At 45.7% G+C, this 17,957-nt stretch overlaps 1 protein-coding gene across 1 annotated transcript in view; it reads right to left on the reverse strand.

Annotated features, from left to right (window-relative positions):
• Positions 1-17,957, reverse strand: part of COL9A2 (collagen type IX alpha 2 chain) — a 61,037-nt gene that overhangs the window by 24,603 nt on the left and 18,477 nt on the right. The window contains exons 9-16 of the mRNA XM_056846434.1: positions 16,930-16,983; positions 14,547-14,594; positions 13,195-13,251; positions 11,400-11,453; positions 9,296-9,349; positions 6,885-6,938; positions 3,468-3,521; positions 2,057-2,110 (exon numbers count right to left, since the gene is read on the reverse strand). Coding sequence (XP_056702412.1) covers positions 2,057-2,110; positions 3,468-3,521; positions 6,885-6,938; positions 9,296-9,349; positions 11,400-11,453; positions 13,195-13,251; positions 14,547-14,594; positions 16,930-16,983 — 429 coding nt within the window. The remainder of the gene's footprint in view (positions 1-2,056; positions 2,111-3,467; positions 3,522-6,884; positions 6,939-9,295; positions 9,350-11,399; positions 11,454-13,194; positions 13,252-14,546; positions 14,595-16,929; positions 16,984-17,957) is intronic.

The following is a 17,957-nucleotide window of genomic DNA, read 5'->3' on the forward strand; positions in this document are numbered from 1 at the left end:
AGGAGGCGGAGCGAGGTGATGGGCACGGTAGAGGGCACTGCTGTTGGCGCCAACGAAATGAAGTGGAGGGGGGGAGAATGGCATTCTTTGAAGATGCCCACAATGTGGGGGAAGGGATCAGAGAGGAGAGCTGCAAACACAGCTGGGGAGGAACAGACAGAAATGTGAGGCCTGCATCGCTAAACGCTGAGTCGTAGCCCGCCCTACCAAGCCTTGTTTCAGGTGAACTTCCATATCCCCCTCACGTAGGGTTGCCAGGTGCCCGGTGGTGGCGGGCAAACCCCTGGCAATTTGCCCCTTTGCCTGCTCGGCGGGCAAACGTGCATGCGCGTACACGCCGCTGCAGGTCACGTCTGGTTTACAACTAAGAGTTTGAGTGGCATAAGGCCTCTCGCGAGGCGGGAAGTGACACGCACGCGCGTCAGCGCGTCCACACATTGCCGCGCAATCCCGAGATGTGCCTTAAAAGTCTCCCACTGGAGGAGAGGTAGGACCTGGCAAGACATGTTTCTGGAAAGACATGAAGGAAAGCTGCACATCTCAGAACTGCACAATGCGTGATGAATGCAACTACCAGGTGCGTAGCAGTTCCCTTTGTTTTGCCATCCCAGGCAGGAAGCAAAAATAAATAAATTATCAAGCCTGTGGAGGGCTGCATGCCGTTCACATGCCAAAGGCAAATCTAACAAGGACTTCTTAGCAGAAAACCCCTACGCTGGCAGGAGTGCATCTGACACCATGGTCCTGACAGAGGGCTGCCTTCGATTGTTGCTGGGCTCTTTCAACTGTTGCAAAATGCAGCGACCTGCCTTGCAACAGAAATGGGTGTCAGGAGCGCATGCTACACGTGCACCAGTGCTGGTGCAAGAGTTCTGGGTTTAATGGAAGGTGCTGCTGATGATGATGAAGAAGTGGAGTTGATTTTTATATGTTGACTTTCTCTACCACTTAAGGAAGAATCAAACTGGCTTGCAATCACCTTCCCTTCCCCTCCCCACAACAGACACCCTGTGAGGTAGGTGGGGCTTAGAGAGCTCTAAGAGAGCTGTGACTAGCCCAGGGTCACCCAGCTGGCTTCATGTGTAGGAGTGAGGAATCAAACCCAGTTTACCAGATTAGCCTTAATTGCTCAAGTGGAGGAGTGGGGAATTAAACCTGGTTCTCCAAAGTAGAGTCCACTGATCCAAACCAACGCACTTAACCACTACACCATGCTGGCTCTCAGCACATCTTAGATACAGTTACACTCTTCTAAGCCCATCAACTTTGAGTTTATGGGCTTAGAACACATGAAGCTACCTTAAAAGTTATCAGACCCTGGGTCCATCAAAGTCAGTATTGTCTACTCAGACCGGCAGCGGTTCTCCAGGGTTTCAGGGTAAGGTCTTTCACATCACCTATGGCCTGGTCCTTTTAACTGGAGGTGCTAGGGATTGAACCTGGGAACTTCTGCATGCCAAGCAGATGTTCTCCCACTGAGCTGTGGCCCCTCCCCACATCTTTAAGGCTGGCCAAGAATACCTTCTGAAGCCTGCCAAATAAGGACCCACAAAGGAAAACCCTTTACTCTGGAATCTCCTTCTTCAATGTCAAGACTTGACAATGCTCAAATCTGGGTGTCTTCTGGGAGCAGATTGTATTTAAATTGGTTTTGGGGGAGCCAAGAACTGGGCAAAAATGGTTTTAAGCAATGCAACCAGTATGAATTTGATATTGTACACCATTCTGTGCCCCTGGGATGAGGTGGGTTACAAAATGGATTAAAATGAATAAATACTGTAAAGGGGGTACCACCAGCATGGAGCTGTTTCCCTCTTAAAGATTTCTTAAATGCAGGGCTGGATCTAGGGGAGGGGGGAAAGGGGACGCAGGTGACTCGGGCAGTGGGCAAAGAGGGGGTGGAGGCTTGAGGTGGGGGAGGCTCAATTGCACAGAAGAGATGGCTCGTTCTGTAGCGTGCACACACACATACACCGTTCCCCTAATTAGGGTGCTGCTAGGAGGTGGCTTCCATGAAGCATTTTAGTTAAATGGTTCCATGAAGCATTTTACTTACAAGATCTCCCTTCTCACCAGCTTGGCCTGGGGGACCCCTTGGGCCTTCTTCACCCTAGAGGGGGAAAACGTTTTAGTTTAAAAAGACCATGAGACAGAGTCCCTCCAAGCGTTGCAAAGAACCATTTCCAGGCAATAAAAAATCCAGCAGCGGTCCTTCAAAAGTCCCTTCAGTCTGACTCAGAGAGCAAGAAATTGCTAGGAAAATCCTTTCAGCTACAAGTCTGCTTGCACAAGAGATGCTCAAAATGATTTTTATATTTGGCACGTGACATTAGTGTGAAGAGGCAACATTGTGACTGAGTGTCAATGTTTGTGAGCTGTTAGAAATCTCGCCCAAAATATTTTCCAGGGCAAAGGGGCCACCCTGAAGCAGGAAGCCAGCCAAGCCCCCTACAAAGTGTCAGCCCCCTCTTCACTGGGCCGCTGCAAGCAAAGAAACAGCCTTGCTGGTATCAAGAGAATCTCTGTGGTTTCATTCTCCTCTTCCCACCATTTGGCTGATACTTTTTTAAAAAAATCCCTCTCCCTATCCAATAGGGAAGGCAGCATGGTACAGCCCGATCTCGTCAGATCTCAGAAGCTAAGCAGGGTCAGCCCTGGGAGACCGCCAAGGAATACCAGGGTCGCTATGCAGAGGAAGGCAATGGCAAAGCACCTGTTTGCCTCTTGCCTTGAAAACCCCATAAGGGGTTGCCATAAGTACTCCAAAAATCGTAGCAATAATCATTTTAAGCCTACTTGTGAGTGTGCGAGTCGCGCCATATCAATTGCATATAAGAGCAGCGGAATGTGCCCCCTCCCCAATCTCGGACTGTGCCCATCTTGGACATGCAGAAATGGGACAAGATCTTTTAAGAACAGACTAAACAAAAAAGGGGTCTCATACGCAACCCTGTTTCACCCCTTTGTTAACAGGGATTCTAGGCGTTAAATTTCCCTGCGGGGTGAATTTAACTTGGCAGCTTGTGGACGAATAGAGACTTTTGATTAAATAAAGTTGTCTTTTCTCCATCTCCATCCTCAAAAGTTTCTCCCACGGAAGGTCTCTTGGTATGGAGTCAAACGTTCCAGGTCGCCGTAAGTTGGCTGCGACTCGACGGCACTTTACACCACACATCTATCCAATGTCAGATGACACAAAGGTTGATCATGAGGCTGTGGGGAGCTTGTACACTGGGTCAGCTCAGCGTATTTCGCTTCCTATTGTGCTTGCTACAAGACAGGCTCTGTGGCCAGCTTTGGACGCAAGCAGCGGCAGCGGCATAGATCAACGACAAACGAGGGCCACACCCATTGTCTCCTTCCACATGCTACCCTCCGCTGATTTAGGGCCAGAAGCAGCTGCTTGGGGTGAACCTGCCCCGCTTGCACAGCGAAACCAAAGCAAACATAAAGAAAAAGAGAGTTACCGGCGGTCCTGCTGCTCCAATGGTTCCGATCATTCCTTTATAACCTCGGGGGCCCTACAAAACACAGCATAAAGAGAGAGAAATGTCCCGTAGAACAGGCCACTGCAGCAAAAGGAATGTCTGCGTTCCCTCCCACAACTTCAATCGCTCCCGCCTGCACTTTCACCTCCACCCCTGTTGCAAACCAGTGAATTTCATCACAGTGTTAACCATCTGTACTCTTTTTTTTTAATTTTTTTTATATAAAGGGGTACAGAAAAAGAAAAAAAGGGGGGAAGGGGAAGTAAGAAAAGATATATAACTTTGTCCAAGCTTGAGTATAATACACAAACATTTCATCATTAATTAAACTAAGACTACAGGTTTCTAATGTTGATTATTAATTTATTAATTTGACACTCCTCTAATTTGCACACTAAAGAACAGAAAGGTTTAGAGCACGTGAGTAATGATCATATAGTGGCAACCATCTGTACTCTTATGTAGCTTTCATAAGCCCTGTAGCTTTCAGCTGGTCAGGAAAAGTACAGGACTGCCTTCCGATCTGACAATTGACTAGTGTAGTTGAAGAAATTGTAGATGTATCACACTTTCTAATCCCAAACAAGTGTCAAATTTAACCTTATAATTTTGCTTTGAGAAATTAGTGAGTGTTATCAGAATGTATTCCAAGAGCACCTCTTGCTTAGCTTTATTATAATTTAACCTACCTAAATTAGTTATCAATTAGATCGTTCCTCACACCACCATATTGTGGCGGGGCATCACAGGACATGAAGCGAAATGCTTTCCCGGCCAAAAGGGACCCATATGAATACACAACTGGGAAGGTGACCCGTGAAGTATCATCTTCCGTGGATGGGATAATGAGGGAGAAAACACGTCAACTTCTACTCTGACAGTTTTTGTGAGGGGGAGGCTTTTAAACCTTCTTCCCATGACAGTTTCCCCAGTGGAAAAATACCGCCCGAGCAGCTTCGACCCACACTGGAAAATCTTCACCCAGCAGCCAAGAAAACATCATAGCAGGAAAAATTACAAAGGGTTCCTCTCGTTCCCAAAAAAAAAGTCTTCTAAGAGGATCACAGGACCTTCTTAGAGTTGCCAGCTCCAGTTTGGGAAATTCCTGCACTGGGGGTGGGGTGATGTCTGGGGAGGGCCGAGTTTGGGCAGGTAGCTCAGCTAGGGTTACCAGCTCCTGGTTGAGAAATACCTGGAGATTTGGGGGGTGGAGCCTGAGGAGGGCCTGGCTTGGTGAGGGGAGGGACTTCAAGGGGGTATAATGCCATAGAGTCCACCTTTCCTCTGACGGAAATTGCTCCTTTTCTTTCATGACTCATGAGATCGTATTAATGGTATGGGATCCAGGGAAGGGGGCACACAGAAACACTGCCGGGGACTTGACGAACCAAAACAAAGTTACTCTCAATTGTGTTGAATAGTTCAAATTAACATACAACAAAAGGCTCAATATAATTCGAACAATATCAAATATATGCAAGTGACAACACACTACACACCAAGACTGTGCAAAGAGACAACAGAACTGAACAAAAAGTGCATACTATATACAATATATACAACAATTACCATGAGCAGTCACCACCAGAAAATATACAGCCAAATAGCTTATAGGAAAGGATGTCCGTAAGCTCAAAGAAGTACAACCGGCTTCGTTGGTGTCTTGAAATTCCCTTGAAAGGGTAATGCCAATTGTCCGGTGGGGACCATCAAAAAGTGTTCAGAACTGGATCAAAAAGAAGGAACACAGATCCATGGTATTCAATGCGTTTCACCTAAGCCTTGGAAAACTCACTTAGCTCTTTTTGAGCTCTCTTCAAACTTTTCAAATACTCATTGGAGTATATTGGGCAGCTAGAGAAACTCTTTGAGACTGATGAAGCCTTAGGTGAAACGCATTGAATACCATGGATCTGTGTTCCTTCTTTTTGATCCAGTTCTGAACACTTTTTGATGGTCCCCACCGGACAATTGGCATTACCCTTTTAAGGGAATTTCAAGACACCGACGAAGCTGGGTGTACTTCTTTGAGCTTACGGACATCCTTTCCTATAAGCTATTTGGCTGTATATATTTTTCTGGTGGTGACTACTCATGATAATTGTTGTATATATTGTATATAGTATGCACTTTTTGTTCAGTTCTGTTGTCTCTTTGCACAGTCTTGGTGTGTAGCGTGTTGTCACTTGAATATATTTGATACCGTTTGAATTATATTGAGCCTTTTGTTGTATGTTAATGGGGACTTGATGAAAGCAAAACCCATATACAACAATATCATCACTATACCTAAGCTCCAAGTGACTGCCCCTCTCCCTAGGCTAAGCATGAAAACAGCAATCCTGGCCACCCACAAAGTCTCTACTCACTCAGGGGTCTTCCCAGGTATACAGAAAAGTAATATGACTCTGTAAATTAACCAAAAAGGGAAAAGAAAAAAAACCCAAAAGCCTGATAAGTAGGTTTGGCAGGTCCCTCTTGGCCACCGGTGGGAGGTTTTGGGGGTGGAGCCTGAGGAGAGTGGGTTTGGGGAGGGGAGGGACTTCAATGCCATAGAGTCCAGTTGCTAAAGCAGCCATTTTCTCCGGGTGATCTCTATCGGCTGGAGATCAGTTGTAATAGCAGGAGATCTCCAGCTAGTACCTGGAGGTTGGCAACCCTACTGATAAGGACTGAGCATGCTCCAGGAAGCACAGAATGCTGGAGCACCAGACGGTCAGATAAAGAGGCTAAAAGGGAAGAGGGGCCTATTCCAGCCCCTGAGAGTTTACAGAATCTTGGAGGTGGAGATACTGGGAATGGGGTGGGGGGTTTCCACATTGTTCTCCCTGCACCAGCTTGTAAAACTTTATTAAAATTTTTAAAGTGCCATGACATAGCAGCAATAAACACCCCAAACCACAGAAGCCACTATTCCAAGAACAATTAAAAACAAAACACATGAAGCTGCCTTCTACTGAATCAGACCCTTGGTCCATCCAAGTCATTATTGTCTACTCAGACTGGTAGTGGCTGTCCAGGGTCTCAGGCAGAGGTCTTTCACATCACCTACTTGCCTGGTCCCTTTAACTGGAGATGCCGGGGGTTGAACCTGGGACCTTCTGAACACCAAGCAGATGCTCTGCCAGTGAGCCACGGCCTCTCCCCAACACAACAACAAAAGACAAAACTTTAACCAAGGAAGGCAAGACAGACTTTCCCTGGTGCTTACAAGTTGATAAAGACAGCACCAGGAGCACATCCTTTGGGGCGCAAGCACAAGAGAGGTCCATTTTCTGCCATGCGCCCATGAGTCTCATGGAGAAAGGCCATCACCCCAAGTGATGGGATGATCCATGCGCATCACGATGACATCAGCAGAACATTAACCATTTCCCTTCCACCTGGTGCACCTACCATCTCTCCTTTAGGCCCTGCCATTCCAGGGTATCCCCGGAGACCTTGAGGACCCTGGGGAAGAAAAGCAAACAAAGTTCTGGATTAATTACCTTGCAGCTGGTTGAAGTCATATCTTGCGGCTAAAGCAGTTCAAACCACTTCCCCCCAGGCTGTCACCTAGAAAAATATCCATCCATGGGTGAAGTGCAAAAAATCGTTATTCTCTCCCCACACACACACACACAAAATTAGTCACCAGATTTCCCACCCCCCCTCCAACTCACTTATCATCTCTTGCAGGTATTTCCTTCCTGCAACCCCATTCAGGACATCCATTTTATAACATTAGCTAAAAAACAAAACAAAAAAAAACCCCCAAAGCAGTTGCTCAGGCAAAGAAAAATTGTCACCAGGTTAGAAAAAAATTTTCCTGCTGGTTAATTAATTCTTTTCATAAAAGCTGAAATAATTAATGAATTCCCCTTGGGAGTGCGTTCTTTGTAGAGGCTGAGAGGAGAATGCCTTGGTAGGAATGGGGCAAACTGGCGTGGACTGGCTAAAATAGAACCCCCCCGCCCTGCCCGGCCAACCCCCATGTTGCTAAATGTCACCTTCAGAGGTTCCCTTATCACTTAAAGCCTACATTGATCATTTGAAAGTTAGCTACCATGTTAAGCCACTATGATTGTTAAGAATTCTGAAACTGCCCCTGGACTTCAGCATAGAAAGCTGGAGGGGATGGCAGAGTCATGCCTTTCCGCCATCTAGGGTTGCGAGGTTCCTCTTCGCCACCGGCGGGAGGTTTTTGGGGGCCTGAGGGGGTGGGGTCTGGAGAGGGGAGGGACTTCAACACCATAGAGGCCAATTGCCAAAGCGGCCATTTTCTCCAGGTGACCAAACAAGAGACGGGCGGGGTACAGTAGGGTAATTGCAAACAAAGGAACAGTACCCACATATTGGCTACAAAAAAGTGCTATATTACAAGAGTAAAGTTACAAAATCAGTGCAAACATGAAAAACATACAAAATGCTTACATGGTACAAACAAACAAACGAATCAAACCTGGTAAGTATCTAAGCAGTTAACAAGGAACGTAAATGAACGTCACTTTCAATTCATAAGGCAAATGCCCTTAGAGCAGTCCATGCAGACGTAAATCTTCGGTCCGTGTTATCTACTGTGATTTGTTTAATTTTGGCTTATGGTCTTGCATATACCTATTTTCAGGCTGATGAAGCCAAAAGCAAAACGTGCCAAATTGATCTAGATAACACGTACCAAAGATTTCTATGATATCAACCCTGGATCTACTTCTTTCAACTGAACAGCATTACATCTCCATGGACTGCTCTAAGGGCATTTCCCTTATGAATTGAAATTGACGTTCATTGACGTTCCTTGTTAACTGTTTGCTTAGATACTTACAAGGTTTGATTCATTTGTTTGTTTGTACCATGTAGGTGTTTTGTATGTTTTTCATGTTTGCACTGATTTTGTAACTTCACTCTTGTAATATAGCACTTTTTGGTAGCCAATATTTGGGTACTGTTCCTTTGTTTGCAATTTTCTCCAGGTGAGCTGATCTCCATTGGCTGGAGATCAGTTGTAACAGCAGGAGTTCTCCAGCTATTATCTGGAGGTTGGCAACTCTACCGCCATCCCTCTGCTGGATACCTCTGCTTAGATTATTTCACCTTAAGAGATAATTTTCCTTAGGGGCTGGGATGTGAAGAAACAAAAAAGAAGAGTTGGTTTTTATACCCGATTTTCTCTACCTTTTTAAAGAGTCTCAAAGCTGCTTACAATTGCCTTCCCTTCCTCTCCCTACAACAGACATCTTGTGAGGTAGATGGGGCTGAGAGAGTTCGAAGAGAACTGTGACTGGCCCAAGATCACCCAGCAGGCTTCACGCGGAGGAGTGGGGAATGAAACCTGGTTCTCCAGATTAGAGTCCACTGCTCTTAACCACAACACCACGCTGGCCCAACAGATCCTCTCTCTGCATCTTCAGGAGGTGCTACAAGGCTGGTTTGTTGGCCAGGGATTTTGAGATGGGTTTGAATGGTAGGCAGAGAGGGAGAGATTTGGAGTTTATTTATTCTGGTTTTAGTTAGATTTTTTTTTATTGTAAGCTGCTGTGAACCTCGAGGAAAGGTGGGGTATAAATGTTTTAATAAATGAACAAATGCAGTGTAATCTCACTGATCATTCTGAAAGAGAAAATGTTTCATCAGAGTCCATCTCCCTCCCTGACCCGTTTCCCCAACATTTTCAGTTTTTCCATACCATAACTCAGGGGAAGTGTTCAAGGGATTTGACCGGGGAGCGATAAGAACTGAGCCTGTGTCAGATCTTACAACAGGGGACTAAGAGACAGTGCAAAACAGGAAGAGTAAAATTAAGAAACAGAAATAAATAAATACGTTACGGGAGGGCCAGGTATTCCCTGTTCTCCAGATAAGCCAACGTTTCCCTTCGGGCCCTGGACAAGTTAAAGAAAGATGTCAGTCAACAAACTGGTTTTGAAAGACAGGAAATAGATTTTGAATTAAAACTATGTAGTGGACCAATGGAATCCAGAAAATCGACATTTCGCCCTACCGGTAACATACAAGCCTCCTACCACTGGTCCAGATAGCCCAGCACCATGTGTTCCAGCTGGCTACAGCTTCTCAGGTTTTGAGATGGGGAAAGAGTCTTTCCCCACAGCTGCAACCTGAGATCCTTTAAGTGTTGATGCAGAAGATCAAACAGGGGACCTTCTTCATGCAACCTGACAGCCTGTCTACTCAGCCAACAGGCTCTCACTATAAGTAGCATTAGAAGAAGAGTTGGTTTTTTATATGCCGACTTTCTCACCCACTTAAGGCAGACTCAAACGGGCTTACAATCACCTTCCCTTCCCTACAACAGACACCCTGTGAGGTAGGTGAGGCTGGCTGGCTTCATGTGTAGGAGAGGGAAATGAATCCAGTTCACCAGATTAGCCTCCGCTGCTTATGTGGAGGAGTGGGGAATCAAACCCGGTTCTCCAGATCAGACTCCAACGCTCCAAACCACTGCTCTTAACCACTACACTACACTGGCTCTCTGAGTCAGCCCATTGATCTGAGCAGTGGAGTGTCCTCTGTTCTGACTGACAGGGACTCAAGCAGAGAGACTTTTCCCAAACATGCAGCCTACTATCTTCTTGAATGGGAATCAGTGTGGATTGAACCGGGGACCTGCAGCACATAAAGGTATCCAGTCTGAACCACTCATGGCAGCTAGATCAAATCAACACTCCTAGATTTCATCTACCATCTTTAGGTCATGCAGGCCTCTCTTTTTTTCCTTGCCCATTTGCTTCGCTATGTCAGGCTGCTACAAATTTTCTTCAGCTTTATGAGCTACCCTATAAATTTAGGAGCCAGGCTTATTTTTCAGCCATTGTATTTTAATGACCGTATTTTCTCATTATTGCTACCACAAAACCCAGTCCTAAACTCTTCACAGTTTCTTGTCATTTTTTTAAAGCAGTAATAAAAGTGTTGCAGTGCATACATAAATATGAAGTAGCACTGTTTGTTGTCACAACGAAGAGCTAACCTATATCCCTCCACTAAATGAGCTTTGAACTTCTACCGGGAATCACCATGACGCATTTACAGTAAACGACTGCTGAAAATACTAGGCGCCACAACGAAATTTCTAGGCGCCATGGCACCTGGGATTTGTCAAGTCTTGCACTATACTATTTTTCAAAGTCTTCTTTTCCTTCTACCACTTTTGTCCCCTTCCCCCTTCTCCATCTCAAACTTACTCTGCTGCTCCCATTTCCATCATCTACCATTCAAATATGCAAAGGATGTTCTTGATATGAAGACCACAGAACTTCTCAGAACTCAATTATGGGCTCATCCATGCCTTACATTGTTAGGTTTACACACAAGGTGTACACTTGTGAAAGTGTAAAGGGTGAACAAGCAGGAACAGATTTCTCCATGTATGCATGTCATCTGTACCAACTCTTGAGAAAGCCAGGACTGGCTCCAGTCCCCTGCCAAGTAAACCTCCAGCGGCAAACCCAGATTCACTCATCTGTAATGTGTGAAAAGGCCCTCCACAGGTAACATAAGAACATAAGAAAGGCCCTGCTGGATCAGACCAAGGCCCATCAAGTCCAGCAGTCTGTTCACACAGTGGCCAACCAGGTGCCTCTAGGAAGCCACAAACAAGCATCCTGCCTGTGTTCCACCGCACCCAATATAATAGGCATGCCCCTCTGATACTAGAGAGAATAGGTATGCAGCATGACTAGTATCCATTCTAACTAATAGCCATGAATACCCCTTTCCTCCATGAATATGTCCACTCCCCTCTTAAAGCCTTCCAAGTTGGCAGCCATCACCACATCGTGGGGCAGGGAGTTCCACAATTTAACTATGCGTTGTATGAAAAAATACTTCCTTTTATCTGTAACACTCTTTTCTTCGAGTTAACTCACAGATCCAGTAAGGAATACACTGGGAGTGGAACATGTGTGTACTTACCGGCTTGCCCTGCCTGCCAGGCTCTCCCAGGACTCCGGGGCGGCCTTTGTGACCCTAAAAGGGGAAAAAAGCCAATTGTTGTGCAGGTCTCTCATAGATTATTTTATCCTCAAGGATGCCGCTTCTCCAACCAACAGCAGCTGAATTTGCCACTGGAACAGTGAAGGAATGCAGCCATTTGCTGGCACGAAATTACCTGTTCATTCACATAAAATATTTATACCCTGCAAACGATATATAGCACCACCTTCTCCGACCAACTCCAGATGAGGAAAGAGATTATGCATCCTAAATTGGTCAATGGAAAGGGAATGGGTGTGTGTGAAAGGGAGAAAAACGTGGTGCCTACGGCCCACGGGCTTCTCCTTCTAACAGGGGGCTTCTACTTCTAACCCACAGGCTCTCTGGTAAACCCTCCCAAATTCTGCTTAAAGTACAAACTTGCCCTATTTAGCAAAGAAGGGTGGAAAATCAATGAAGGAAAAATATGTGTACAGACTCAAACTTCCAGGTGACACAACCAAAATTAAAACCAGTCTTTTCTTCTTTTTTCTTCCTCCTGCTAAGTATCCCAGTTTTTTTTCAGTGTTTCCTGTAAGTTGGCTGGGTTTCTGTGGTGGCGGCGCTATAGATCTCTGGCAATTTCAAATTTCTACACCAGTGGACCCAAACTTTACCAACCTAGGAAACCCCTTTTTGATTTACAGTTTTTTCATAAACCCCCTATCTCCAGGGAAACTGATCTCTGTAGTCTAGAGATCAATTGTAATTCCAGGAGATGTCCAGACACCACCTGGAGATTAGTAACCCTATTAGGAATCATTACAGAAGGGACCTCCAGGGGTGTTCCCTAGGAACCATAAATACAGGATGGTCCAGCACGCCACACAAAGGACAGAGTGACACAGGTTCTGTGTGGGCCTAGGTGTGAGAGAAAGAAGTGCAATAAGCACTTGGGCTGACCTAATATATTGAATTTGCATCCCACCCATCCTCCCAAGAGCTCAAAACAGTATTTTTGCCACACAACAGCCCTGCAAAGTAGATTAGCCTGGAAAACAGCAGCTTGCCAGATTCAAGCTGTAAGACTGAGATGTTCCACAAGGCCTGTGGTTGAGGAAAGCGACGGTGTGAACCAGGCCTTTCTGTGAATGCTCAAACAATAAGGACGTTAAGTGATTGAGACAGCAGGACATAGTTTCAAGGGGGTAGCCGAGATAGTCTGCAGTAGTAGAGCAAAACCTGAGTCCACTAATAACTTAAAGACCAAGAAAATTATCCAGGGTATAAGCTTTCTTGCATCAAAGCTCATTTTGTCTGATAAATTTATTTTATTTCATTTATGTTATTTCTATCCCACCTTTCTTACTGAGACTCAAGGAGTATTATACAGTGAGCTTTGACTCATGAAAGCTAACACCCTGGAAAATGTTGTTGGTCTTTAAGGTGCTACTGGGCCCAAACTTCGACAGCAGAACACAACAGCAAATCCAGACCTAATTGGGTGCACAAAGATATGCACTCTTAACAAAGCGGTTTGAGCAACTATCCGAGAATATCTCACAAAGTGGATGCTAGCTAATAAAACCTTAAGCCAGAATAAAAGTATTGATTGTTTAGACATCCTTGAACAGTTTCCTGATGCTCTAAGAAACTAACCCTAAGCAGGTCTACTCAGAATCAGGTATATCCAGTGGGGCTTTGTCCCAAGTAGGCATTTCAGGATTGTAAACTACTTGAAAGTTACTGTTATCTTTACCTATGCCAAGAAAACATAATTCAAGTCCTTATTTACCTTCAAGCCCTGCAATCCTTGGGGGCCCTTAAGTCCAGGGGGGCAGTTGGTTGGACACTGTTGGGGAGAGATTATTAGAGATCTGTTTCAACCAAGGTGCAACATAGCAGCTGAGAACAAAGCAGGACTTGTTTTTAGTAAGACCTTTTCCAAATCAGTCTTGTATCGCTGGATCATACATCACAGTTTTTAGATGTATACCTAAGAAGTGGAGGCGTGAATGGAACAAACTCACACTTGGAAACGTATTTATCATGCAGGCATGTTCATCAGAGAGCATGGTGTGGCGGTAACTCCTTGGGAATTGTACATTCAGTGACAAACCCAGATTCCGCTGCCACATAATGTGTAGAAAAGGCCTTCAGAGCTAATAGAGCAGCCTTAAAAATATGAGATCTACTTATATTTAAAACACACCTGTTCAACAAAAGCCAAAAAAAGGAAATGGGATTTCCAGACCTCCTGCTTTGGTGGGAGGCCTCCTGCCATCAGCCCTTGTTGACCACTGCCACTCCAAGCAGTGGTGGAGAGAAATAAAATTAAAAAGTCCTCATAATGTGTGCCACAGCATCATTTTTGGGGAAAACCTGGAAGCGATGTCAGGTAGATCTAGGAATCCCCAGAAACTCTATGGCTTTACCGTAGAGTTTCTGGTGATTCCTAGAGCTACCTAATGTCACTTCTGGGTTCCCCAGAATGATGTTATGATGCACACAAAGCCACGTCCCCTTCTCTACATCCCTGTCCTTGAAGCTCTGGCCAGTGGAAACGACTTTTTAAAAAAGCGCAAGACTGATATAGAATACTTTGTTTGAAACAAAGCATACTGCAAATTTACCTGTTGCATATTAGACTTTGACAGCTGAATTCATTTATGTAATTAAAATACTTACATGCCATTTAGCTAGGGAGGGCTCTCCCCTCTAGATAAATGCCAATTAAGGAATGGTGGAGCTCTCCCTTGCAGGAAGTCTTTCAAGCAGAGGTTGATTTCCTGCATCAAAGAGGGGGATGGACTAGATGGCCAGCAAGGACCTTTCCGATGCTACGATTTATCTCTCATTTCTATTGTTTTAGATCTTCAGGAGAGTTATAATTTAAAGCAATATAAAATTCTGAAGAATTTTTTTTAAAACTCCAACAAAGCAAACAACCCAGCCAAAAAGTCCAAACCAATAAATAAGAGCAGGTCAGTCTTAATTGCTGTTAAAGGCTCAGGCAAACAGCAAGAATTTCAACAGAGAGATCCTGTGCAAAATCACAAACGTATTGGCTGTCTTTGCATTCTACCCTTTTCCAGGTAGTAACACAAGAAAAGGGGTCACAGTAGATATAATCGCCGCTCTCCTTACCAAGAAGTCTGCACTGCCTTCAACTCCTTGGATGTGCCCGACAGGGCCCTTGAGAAGAAAAGAGGAACAATCAAGTAGCCATATATAACTTAAGTAGCTTCCAGATGGGTTATCTGCTGTGGGTATGAAGTTGTTGGGAAGTGTGTGTGTGTGTGTGTTGGGGGGGGGGGTCTTGCTTCCCCAGAGCATCACAGTACATTCATATACTTCCAAAGGTTTCCCTGGTTTTTCTCTGATCTTTCTCAAAGCTGCTTTGCTCTGAAGTTTTGGGAGCGATCACAGTGCAGACTGGATGGGCACTGTAGGGATTTTCCCATCCACACGGCAGCCATTTTTCCTGACCCTGTATCCACAGTAGCCTTTTCCTCCCCTCGCCACCAGCGGTAGGGTTGGCTGGTCCCTCTTCGCCACCAGCGGGAGGTTTTGGGGGCAGAGCCTGAGGAGGGGGGTTCGGGGAGGGGCTTCAATGCCATTTAGTCCAATTGGCAAAGCGGCCATTTTCTCCAGGGGAACTGATCTCTATCAGCTGGAGATCCGTTGTAATGGCAGGATCTAATCTCCAGCTAGTACCTGGAGGCTAATTAAACAAAAACGCACCCTACTGTAAAAAGTATTGATGCAAATAGACAGTAGTAGGTGAAAAATAAATCAAACGACAGACAATAAGTAGCAAACGACAAAACAGCCAAAGCTGTAATTGCAATGCATAACAATAGAAATATTATACAACGAGGCTAAGCAACCAAGGTTACAAAGCTGAAACGTAACAACATGAGAAAGGAAAACGACCAGCTAAAAAAAGCTGTTGAAGTGCAAAAAAGTTCATGTAAGACATAGAGTCACGTTCTAGTCATATAAATGTGTCTTCAGCCGACGGAGATGCAGATGGTAACGCGGCTCCGGATGTAGTCCAGCGTTTTCACTACAAAAATAGCTTCATCAGCCAAAAAAGGCTTAATAATACTATTCCTAGGATAAATATGGAGCTCCCAAACGGGCTGCTAGCTTGATCAACTTTTTTGCACTTCATCAGCCTCTAGGAAGCCCACAAACAAGGAAGCCACATTGAAGTCCCTCCCCTCCCCAAACCCCGCGCTCCTCAGGCTCTGCCCCAAAAACCTCCCGCCAGTGGCAAAGAGGGACCTGGCAACCCTAGGCAGGGGGCAGCAACAATGGGGGAGTGGGGCAGGAGCCTGGCAGCAATGTTTAGGGGGAGGCAGTGAGGAGGCTGGGACCCACAGAGGGCCTGGCAGCCATGGAAGACTGTCTGGTTTGGTTGGAGGCTCTGGCAATGTTGGGAAAGAGGTGGGCCAGGCAATGAGCAGGGCTGGATGTGGGGGAGATGACCTGGTGGCGAGGAGGCCAGGAGCTGTGGTGGGCAGAGCCGCTGTGGAGGGCTGCCTGGCTTTGGCAGCGGCTCCGGCAATAGTGAGGGAGAGGTTGACCCGGCGGCAATGAGGAGGGGCTGCTGTGAGTCCCGCATCAATGGAGGAAGTCGGTGCATTGGGGGGGGGGGTTAAACCCCCCAATGTATTTTTGCAGTGTTTTCAGGTTTTTCTGCAAACCTGGGGTGTCCCCTTAAGTTTGCAGGAAAATCTATTTTGTGTCCATGTGGCCCCAATCTGCAGATTTAGATATCCGCAGATTGGACCACACATGACTATTAAAATGTAAGATCTACTGTTGTAACAATATTCTAAATTATCAGCTTCCACTAAACAAAAAGGTAAGCCTCTAGCCCTTTCTATTGCAGAGGCATGCCTTTCCCTTTAAATCTCTGCTATGGAAGGGGATAGAGGCTTACTTTTTTAATCTGATGCTGAGAATTCAGAATATTGTTACAATTTTACATCAATAATATTCTAGTGCCAAATTTTAAGAATGCAAAAACCCCAGTAGGTCCGGGGTGTTGACTCTATTGGAGGACTGGGAAAACCTGCCATGTGGAAGCCCCACTCCTCCTGCGCTTTATCAGCCACAGCACCCGCAACAGAGAAACGACACCAGCCCACCCCCATGTGGAAACCGCCATGTTTTACAGCCCAAGGAAGAGTAGGCTGTGAACTGCAATTTTATTTGAAACAAAGAAGAGCCTGAGGGAAGGCCTAGACCCTTGTGACAAGCAAGCCTCATAGCCCAGAGCAGGACAAAAGAATGTGTATGCACAATCAGCTGTCTCGGAAGTGGATCAGCAAGCGTAAGGAAAAAACTCCCTCTAATTACTCCATAATTTCTTATTCTTATGGCTGCGGTTACACTGCATCAGGGGCTTTGTAGTCTACACTTGTTAGCTGCACCCTCAGGTATTCTTCTCAACTCTGCTACCAGTTCATCCTTCAATTCTAGGTAAAAGATCAGAAATGGGAACACAAAAAAAACTTACAGGTTTCCCAGGGGCCCCCGGAGGCCCTCGTGGCCCGTCCGGTCCACGTTCCCCCTGAAAAACAGCAACCACAAACATATCTGTCCACAAAGGTCTTTCAACAGTTAGCAGTGAAGTGGCAACGATAGCTCTGAATAGATAGTTTCTTCATGAACATTTCCAGGAGACAGAGCCTACTGCTTCTAGCAATGGGTGGGGGGAATACCTAGAATTCCAGATACAAGCCCATTTGTATTTTAAATAGGACAGTAAGGAAGCAAGCCTATCTCTCTGACTATAGAGGATTCAGAAACTCTGAGTCCATTTATGCCTGGCTGTTTCCTCGCGGTCATCCTGCCAACTACTTCAGGGCTTTGCTTTCATTATGCTTTCATTTTCCAACCGTCAGAGAGGTCTCCTCGCTCTCCCTTCGCATTTCTGTGCGTTTTCCCATTGTTTTCTGGATGCTGGCAAAACACGGATCCAGAAAATGCAGGCAAAATGTGTAGAAATGTGTGGGAAGAGCAAAGAGACCTCTGGCAGTCGGAAAAGGCAAGCATAATCAAAGCAAAGCCCCCCAAAAGTCAGCGGGGTGATCGCGAGGAAACAGCCAGCCATAAATGGCCTGAGGAAGCCTTAGGTCATTTCCTCATGGGGATTCTATACTACACTGTAGGGCAGGGGTGGGGAACCTTTTTTCTGCCAAGGGCCATTTGGATATTTATAACATCATTCGTGGGCCCTACAAAATTATCATCTTAAAAATTAGCCTGCTATATTTGGTCAAACATTTAACCAAGAGGCACGACCGGAGAGGGCTCCGAGTGTCTGCCACAAGGTTTCTTCGCGGCCCGGGTGGGAAAGGGTTAACACAGTTTCTTGGTCGGTCCTAGCAGCTCTATAGCTAATGACTCTTCTGCAAGGGGGGAAAAGGTTCCTTTTCTCGGCAAAACAAACTCACATCCACCTTGAATAGAGGCTATTCCTGTCTGCGGGAGGGGGGGATCACCAGTATTAGATCATTCTGAGCTAGAGATCTGCCAGGATCC

This window comes from Euleptes europaea, chromosome 3 (genome assembly GCF_029931775.1).
Source record: "Euleptes europaea isolate rEulEur1 chromosome 3, rEulEur1.hap1, whole genome shotgun sequence".
In the NCBI taxonomy this organism is placed as follows: Eukaryota; Metazoa; Chordata; class Lepidosauria; order Squamata; family Sphaerodactylidae; genus Euleptes; species Euleptes europaea.